Source organism: Coffea eugenioides, chromosome 1 (genome assembly GCF_003713205.1).
Source record: "Coffea eugenioides isolate CCC68of chromosome 1, Ceug_1.0, whole genome shotgun sequence".
NCBI lineage: Eukaryota > Viridiplantae > Streptophyta > Magnoliopsida > Gentianales > Rubiaceae > Coffea > Coffea eugenioides.
Window position 1 is genome coordinate 32,564,127 of NC_040035.1, and position 9,147 is coordinate 32,573,273.

Below are 9,147 nucleotides of genomic sequence, written 5' to 3' on the forward strand. Positions count from 1 at the left end.
AATAAAAAGCACAAGCACAATAATGAATTAGTGATTGTATTTGTGCCAAAAGTGAAAACTTAACTACTTTAGTTATATTTATTTCATCATGTTGGATTGTATTCAAATAATTTTTATTTGATTGTTTTTATAAGTTTCAATTGTAAAATTACAATGAATAATAATTTGATGATGTGTTGATATTTTAGTACTTTATTATTTGCTAAAATTTAACTATAATAAAATTATATAATAAATTTTTATTAGTCCCGCGGGGGAAGCGGGGCGGGGCGGGGGGAGCGGGGGATGCGGCAGGGGCGGGGGGAGTTTGTAGGCAGCGGGGCGGGGGATGGGGGAGGGATCCCCCGCCCCAACCCCGCCCCATTGCCATCCCTAATTGAGAATAATGTGCATATTAAGTGTGTGTGTTGGGGAGGGGGTAAGGGAGGGGGGAGAATTGAGATTATATGCATTGTATGTGATTGATTTGTTGGTTGAAATATTGGACTTGTACTTGTTAAATGTTATTGTGCTTATAAAATTTTCAAATTTGAGTTTGTTGGTAAGGAGTTTTGTCCATTTATAAAGAGAGACTGCCAAATTTTTTCTGAAAATTTGTCCAAAATGATAAAATTGTCCCAAAAGGTTTCAAAATTTTTCAATTTTATCCAAAGGTAATAAGTTTCATATCATTAGTAATTCAAATTCCTTCTACTTCTGAGACAAATATATAGGCTTGACAACTTCTTTTCTTATTTAACTCGAAAATGATTATTATGTGATTATAATTTGTGCATTTATAGGAAAGTATATCTTGAAAAGTGGAGAAATTTATACCTAAATTTTGGATATTTAATGCAATTTCTTCTCTTTACTTAATTTTACATAACTAAGTGATAAATATGGTCAATAATTGCAATACTCTTCTCATGATTTTTTTTTGAGAGAATGATTATTATCTTGTTTTCACAAAAAAAAGGGACGAAATAATTCATTTTGTGAAATGTGAGGGATTATGGATCGGATTATGTAAATTTTGATTTGATAATTTTGCACTTAAAAAATGATCACGTGCAAAGCACGTGGTGGATTCTGACAAAAAATTAGTCGAAAACCTAGATAGGGATAAAATTTGACTAATGTGAATTTGTAAGGGATATAAAAGTACACTTTTAAAAGTAAGAGATGAAAAAAGTCATTTTACAAAATGTAAAGGACGTTTTGAACGATTTTTCGTTCTAAAAATATATAAAGTCCCTCAAATTTCATGTTTTATGTATTTGCCCCTCGTGCGTATGTACACATATGCACACACATATGTATGTATATATGTAGGAGAAGAAAGATTTAAAACAAAGATTTCTAAATCTTAGAAAATATATGTATTTTTTATTTACCAATTTAGTTCGTCATAGTTCAATTTCAATGCTTAGCTTCACTCATGAATTTTGCAATTCAGAATGTTTGGATAACAAATTTTTCAAATAATATTTTACTTGCATTATAAACACATTTTTCAACTCACGTTTTTTTATTTCCAATCATTTTTTTATCTTACATATATCGCATCACAAGAAGCGTTATAGTAATTATTTCAAATAATATTTCAAATTATACTCTATCCAAACATGTCTGAAACTCCTTATTGGGTAAATACATGAGGCCAATGACGCAAATATCAAAATTCAAAGAAATAAATTTAGAAATATTCAAAATTTAAGGGACGAAATCTATCCCTATTGCCTTCTTAAATCTAGTTTAAATATAGGGCACTCATATGAACTTTGCACAAGTCAAAATGGCACTAAACCTTGGATTAGTTCAAAATACAAGGACCAGAACTAAAAAAAGAAAGACTAAAAACGGGAAATTTCTTGGGGAACAAAACAGAGGTTTCTTGTTTCCATTGTCACTCTCCAGTCTCCTCTCCTTGTAAAAAATCAGAGAGAGAGGCCCAAGAAAAAAGGGAAAAAATCCGGTGGTGAATATGAGGAGAGATAGCTGTTTGGCAAAAGTGACTGCTGGCGTTGTCGTCGGCGGCGCTATTGGCGGTGCCGTTGGTAAAATTTGCATCGCCAATTGTTTTTCCCCTCTTAAACCCTAATTTTTTATTATTTTGTCAAAACCCTAGAATTTAGTTTAATTTTTACGCATTCTTGTTAAATTAGAAATTAGAGAAATGACAGGTCTTAATTTCACTTATTTATCTGCCCGAGATTAGCGGAATTTCTTACCAGTTAGTCCCCTGTGAAAAATGGTTCCTTGTGTTTTCATTCTTAACTGATTTTTTTTTTTTTTGGAGAATATGAGGCTTAATTTGATATTTTTCCAATTTGTTGCCCAGGTGCTTGTTATGGAACTTTTGACGCTATTAGATGCAAGGTAAATAGGTTTTTTCCCCTTAAATAAGCTTTTGTTCATTTTCTTCGTAGTAATTTTGTTAGATACATTATTACTTCTGATATTTCTTATTTTTCGTTTGAAATTAATGTCTTTTGGGGGATTATTATTATTATTTTTTGGTGTTGGTGGTGGATGGGTGGGTGGGTTGGTCATCTAGAAGTGGCTTAGTAGACTTGAGTTTTCTTATACTAATTTAGCAGGAAAACTGCAGTACAGTGTCTAATTCCGTTATATGATAGCCATATAATTCTTGAAGGTTTTATGCCAACTTATTTCCTTTGGACATGGTTTTGATTGAGGGCTTGTGGCTTAAAATGCATGACAATTAATGGCAGCAGAAGTTTTTAGCTTTGATAAGTTTGAGAATTTTTGGTTTCCCTAGTTGTCTTAGTATTACTGATACAGAACAATATACAAGTTATCCTATGTTGATAATCAGTTATGTAGATTGGGGGATTATGATTAGCCTAGAAGTTCAACTTTTGCTTTTAGTATCAAAGTTCACTTTTGCATTCTTGTTTGGATGGATGTCAACCTTTTAAGAGTCTTTTGACTCAGAACATTGCCATATCAGGCTTGTAAATTTGGGTTTCGCAGATGTTCTTTTGAACCCAGTTCTGAGTAATATTTTGGTCTACGTGACTGAAGCATTTCTTAATTATCTATTGCTTCCTTTTCACTAAATTATCCTTCTTTACTTCGTATCTTGCAAAAATTTGATATTCTGTCTCCATGTTCTTTATGTGTGTTTCGTTGTTGTTTTGCAAACTGCCTCAAAACTAGAGGGGTGCCAGTTAATACCAGTCTTGGTACTCTTTAAATTCAATTCATCATGGATGGTTGAAGATATTTACAGTGCTAACCATTTTTGCCTCAATTTCATGGCTAGATTAATTACCAACTCAGTTTTAGATGATGATTTCCAACATTTCACTTCTTTTGGTTGAAGCTATTTGGTTGAATGATGTAAAGGACCTCTTAACATCCAAATTTGTATGAAGACATTGATAATATCATGATCTTGGGTACCTGGAGACTCAAGTTCTAACCGGTGCCTATCTTTACATTGTTTCTTCGAAGAGCTTTACCTCCATTTAATTTTACTGCAAAGCCTACAAAAGCTGACTTTTTCCCCTCTATTTTGCTACACATGGTGGATAAAAAAATAAAGGAGTAATAGAGTATTGTCTATCAGTTATCTATGAACTTGGATATGAATAAGCAAAATATCTTAGTAAACGAAGTGGCCATTTTGGATATTGAATGGCTATTGGTTCCCTTGTTTTTTGTTGCTTTGAATTAAATGAACCTTTTTTTTATTGTAAATCTGATTTGGTAACTTGAAACTTGTTCCTATTGGAGAATGCTCTGCACTTAAAATTCACATCCAGTTTCTTACTGATTGAGGTGGCAATTTTAAACTAACACTATTTCTCAATGTGTGGCTATGCACCTGTAGATAGATTGTAGTACCTGCCCTGCTCCAGTAGAATTTTTCATTTCAGTTTGTAGCTTTTCTGCTACTAGATGATGTGTTCGTGGTTTTTGCTTGGAGTTTTGCAACATTATAATGGGCCGTATAAGGTTCTTCTTGTGTGTGGGGGATGAGTCATTGATGTGTGATTCACCTGAAGTTCAAGTAATAGATTGTGAATTTAGGTCAAATGGAATAATGTACTTCAATTACTTATTTTGCTTTATAGATTTACTAATTCCCTTTCCCCTGTATCTGGTTAAAAGACCTCATTTTTGTCTTGGTCTTTGTTTGCCTGATTGATGTGGATGGTCCAAGGAGAATATGTTAAAGTGTTTAGTGATCTGCCTAGTTTAGCAATTTCTTGCTGCACATAAAAGATGAAATGATATGGAAAACATGGCTATTGGTTGCTCTTTACTTTCTCAAACTTCACATATGACTTCGTAAGCTAATGCCTGCTTTTGGTTAACGAATATGCAGAAGTTAGACTTGGTATCTGAGACAAAGGATTCTTTTTACACATTGAAATTCAGATGTTATTAGGTCTTATATGCTGAAAGCTAGAATGATATTTTTAGTATCTGTTTCTTGGTCATCGCTTATACATTATGTTGATGTATCTGTCCAGGTTCCTGGCCTTCTGAAAATCAGATATATTGGACAATCCACGCTGGGAAGTGCTGCGGTCTTTGGTCTTTTCTTGGGCGCTGGAAGCTTGATACATTGCACGAAGTGATATTACGTTTTGCTTTTCTACGTTTGATGTTAGTTGTTAGTTGACGTTGACCTGGCCCTTAAATATGATATTCACAGAACAGTTTCTGTATTATGAATCTGTCCTGGCAACATTTCTGTAGCTCGTTTCAAGGTTGTTACATAAACAGCTTCGTGGAGATCAAATTTTCTTTTAAGTACAGCGTTTCAATACCTTGTATCTGTGCTGTGATTTTACCATTTATCATTTCTATATTGGAAATTGGAATACTTGATGCACTCTTCCGTTTACAGTTTCTGGTAATGCAAGGAGAATAGTTATAGTTGCATTAGTATCTTTCCACTGATGAAACCCAGATTCAAAGGACATACTCTATTTTCTCTCTAAATGAGCACAAGATTTCTCTAAGAAACTAGTACAGTAGAAAGTTTTTGATATAACGTTACGGTGTAGTTTTTTAAAAACACCTCCAAAAATACTTAATCCATACAGATCCTAAGTTAAATATAATATCTACCTACCAGCAGTGGCTAGCCTGTGAGGTGAATCTATGTCTTATCTAAGTACCCAATTCCCATTTGGATGGCAGATGAATGTCAATAGGCCTTGAAATATTCTTTAATTTGTATAGACGTGCATTCGATAGCTTGAGCTCAGAGACTAGCCCAATGGTTGCAAGGCATTGAACTGACAGCGACAACCCAATTTAATTATTTTTACATGAAAAACAGCAATTTGAAACAATACATCTGTTGAAATTTGTAAACAGATAAGTTGTGAAGCTATCAGAAAAGCGTCCTGTTGAATGCATTTTGCACTGACGAGTATCTTTTGGATCAGTATATGAAGGCCGATTAACATTGCCTTATTGCCACTTTTCGCAAAATTCATGGAACCAAATCTTTTGTGCAAAGGTAAAGATAAGTAATCAATTGAAACAATTAGAAAAATTGTGCATTTGGGTTCACCATATGGAAGTCTTGAGAAAGTCAATTTATCTTATAAATTTTTAAAATACATCTGTTTTAGGCATTTCATTTTTTTTATTTCATTCATTTTTTGCATCTATAGATGGACTCCACCAGCCCCCTTATAACTAAATAACTAAGCTACACTTTGTTGTTTTAGGCATTACATATCGAGCCCTTTATTATTATTATTATTATTTGTTTGAAGAAGGGTAACATATTAAGTTGATTGCAGTGGCATCCAATAATAATTCTCACTGATTTCTGTAACGTTCAATTGGCAGCAATTTACCAGGGACAGTCAACTGATGCAACTAATAAAGGACGGATCGTACGGATGAGGGGTCCCAAAAATTGTCAAAAAAAGGTTTGGATTCTCAACGTCTTCTTCTCTTTTATTGGTAGGTAAATACAAAGACATAGCATGAGTTGTAGTGCTACAGATACATCTTTAATATGAACAAAGTATTGATTGCGAGCACATCACATTCTGGCCCTGAAGAAGTGCTGCAGATATGACGGTTTATTAGACATCAATGGAAGGATCATACAAAGAGGGGACCAAATGAAGGTTACATTTTCTTGTTGCAGTTACCCCGTTGCTCTCCAACATATCCAAGTCTTTAAAATCCATGCCATCCGGGAGTCTCCAGTTGAAGTGATAGAGTAGAAGAGCTAGTGGAAGCTCAACATTTGCTACGCCAAACGACATTCCTGGGCAAATCCTTCTTCCAGCCCCAAATGGTGCAAATTCAAAGTGATTTCCAGCTCTCCTAGGTATCTCAGTTCTTGAAAATCAGTCTCATCTATTTTCTCCTTTGGATTTCTTATCATCTCTGACATAGCCCATTCAATGGTTGAGGACGAAGTTTCAGTTCCAGCACCGAACATATCCTGCGTAATTAACGCAACATTGGGAATTATAAAAATTCATTTCCTAAATCTAAAACAATCCCACACAGTTTTAGAGTGAAGTATGATAAACATATGGGAATGCTGAGGAAAGATACAAAGATGATAGCTTTGATATTGTTGTTGGTGATTGGAAATTGAAGGCCCCCACTATCTCTAAATCGCAGTAGAACATCAATGAGATCTTCTGGACCAGAATCAGCAAAGCATTTCTCGTTCCTATTTTGGTTCTTGATGTGCCCCTCGATTAAGTTTTCAAATACTGTGTCCATCTTGTGGTGGATCTTCAGTAACCTAGTCTTCAATCCAGACAGGTGAGGAAGAAATTTGTAAAAAGGAAACAGATCAGCAATATCGAAACCTCCTCCTAAAGCTGCCACTTGCTTCATTAATCGTACAGATTCATATTGATCTTCTTTCGAAACTTGACCAAATGCTGCTCTACAAACCACAGAACTTGCATATGAGAAAACTAGTTCAGTTAGATTGATCTTCTCACCAGCCAAAGGCCTTATTTGATTCAACCAGGTGCAAACCCTCATCCTGCCTAATATTTTTGAAAGACCGGACACTTTTACCACTAAGAAGTCCTAGGGTGCAAATTTTTCTCATCTGTCTCCAATAATCACCATAAGGGGAGAATGCAATATCTGTACTATCATAACAGATGATCTTGAACGTGAGAAGTTCAGGTCTGCTCGCAAAAGAAATATCATGTGTTTTCATGATCTCCTTCGCTACATTTGGCGATGAGACAACAATAGCTGAAACTTCACCAAGCTGCAAATGCATTAGAGGTCCATATTTGTGAGCTAAGTTTTTCAGACAACGATGAGGAAGTGAGCCTATCAAATGATGCATACATCCAACGAATGGTAGCCTCCACGGACCTGGAGGCAGTTTCTGGATGGTTTTGGATTGTTGGTATCTTTTCCATTCTTTGATAAATGTCAAGAAAATGGCTGCAAACAAGATGAAAGCGATGAAGTTTGAGGCGAAGTTTTGACGCTCCATTAGTTTGTGATGGAATAGTATTCATTCCTCCTACACGTATATATCATTGGCCATGTACAATTTTGAAGAGTACGGATATATATCACCGCCAAAATCGTCACCGAAGCATTATCTCCTACATGGAGAGCACACGTGGAACGGATCCTCAAGATTATGTATTTTAGAAAACTAAACATTTTAGACCTGAAACGGTGGTGGTTATCGGATTGCTTCTGCTTAGTGTTGGAGGAAGGCAGGAGAAAATTTAAAAAATAAAAATAAAAAAGAGTGCGGAAGAAAAGTAAGTGACAGAATTCATGTTTCAAGTCATCCTCGCGTAGGGGAATTTGAGAGAAATTCAAATGCTTTTTCAAATCTCTCAATCCAAACACAAGATGAGTATCAAACTTTTGTCCTAAAATGAGGATCAAAGATTCTTTATTATAGGAATGTGATTTGGTTGACGGATCGATGCCCATTAGATGGTCGTTAAGGATTTTATTTTATTTTTTTTAGAAAAGTGTTCAACCGTAGAAGGTGTAGTAATTATGATTATATGTCGATAAAATAAATTAGTTTCAATTTAACTGTGATAATGAATCTCCATTGGATACCCACTAGAAAAAATATATTGAAATGTATTGATTCTCCTATCTCCAGCCTCTTTTACGGTCCTAAAAGATAAAAAAAAAAAAAAATTTAAAAAGTGATGGAATATCTATATATCTATTTAGATAGTCGGAAAAGTGTTCTGCTTCCCTTCAAAACCAACACATTCCTAGGATTCTATACTTCTCAAAAATATTCCAATGGAGACCAAATAAAAAGAAGGATAAGTCTGAAGTTCAATAGATCATATCCTTCTATGTTTATTCATGGGGTTCTGTATGGTGGACAAATTAGTCATACTGCACAATAACTTCTATTGATGCTACAAATAAATACGTCCAGAAGTGAACTATGAATCCTGCTGGAGTGTAAATGTGCAGTAGTTAAATTTCTCCATCTTGCTAACCAATAATTTTCAACATTCTTGGAAGATATATTGTTTCTGATGAATATACGCTTGGAGTAGGCATCCACGTACCGAATAGAAATTTAAGTAAACAATGAGACTTTTGTTCCTCCAAGAGCTTTCTTTCGATGCTTAAGTTAGTACTTAAAACTTAGAGAGAATAATAGGGATATAAAAGTAAAAAATCATTTAATTGGTAGTGAATTTTTTGTATCAGCTTTAGTCTTCCACTCTCAAACTTGTAACCCTTGAGGATAGTGGTGTACTCCAGGTTGATTCTCGCGAAATATGAGGTTCAATTAATTTTGTCCAAACTCGCTCATTTGAGAATCATTTAAAGAGAATGAAACTGTTAGATCTTCCTTCTATCATTCCTCACAAATAGTTTGGGTTTCAAATTGATTAATAACTTTCTAATAGAATGAAACTTATTCCATTTTTTGAACCAAACATGCAAGGTACTAACATTTAGGTTTATGATTCCTGTTGTGATTTTGATTCCCAAATACAAACCAAACACCTGCTAACTCTTTGGATTGAATCACCATGTGATTGAGTCCAGCTAGTTGGGGAGCTTCCAGGTTCCATGTCGAACTGTCAGCTACTCGAGTCCAGATTCATAGTGTGGCTTGGAGTGAGGCATAACTTGTGCTATCTCAATTATTGAGTTAATCTTGTAGAATTG

General features: G+C 34.7%; 1 protein-coding gene and 1 pseudogene across 1 annotated transcript; one reads left to right on the plus strand and one right to left on the minus strand.

Moving 5' to 3' along the window:
- The first annotated feature begins 1,849 nt into the window (after positions 1 to 1,849).
- Positions 1,850 to 4,852, plus strand: LOC113765300 (reactive oxygen species modulator 1). The gene is made up of 3 exons (XM_027309432.1): positions 1,850 to 2,039; positions 2,324 to 2,361; positions 4,488 to 4,852. Exons 1-3 carry the CDS (start codon positions 1,967 to 1,969, stop codon positions 4,593 to 4,595), a joined length of 219 nt encoding a protein of 72 aa, XP_027165233.1. The 5' UTR covers positions 1,850 to 1,966; the 3' UTR covers positions 4,596 to 4,852.
- A 1,386-nt stretch (positions 4,853 to 6,238) lies between these two features.
- On the minus strand, positions 6,239 to 7,264 carry LOC113770497 (annotated as a pseudogene).
- Positions 7,265 to 9,147: the final 1,883 nt, after the last annotated feature.

Excerpts from the sequence above, each read along its gene's own strand:
- LOC113765300 (XM_027309432.1), top strand. The coding sequence starts at position 1,967 with ATGAGGAGAGATAGCTGTTTGGCAAAAGTGACTGCTGGCGTTGTCGTC. Across the intron at positions 2,040-2,323 it reads CGCTATTGGCGGTGCCGTTG|GTGCTTGTTATGGAACTTTT; the intron begins GTAAAATTTGCA and ends TTTGTTGCCCAG. Across the intron at positions 2,362-4,487 it reads TTGACGCTATTAGATGCAAG|GTTCCTGGCCTTCTGAAAAT; the intron begins GTAAATAGGTTT and ends GTATCTGTCCAG.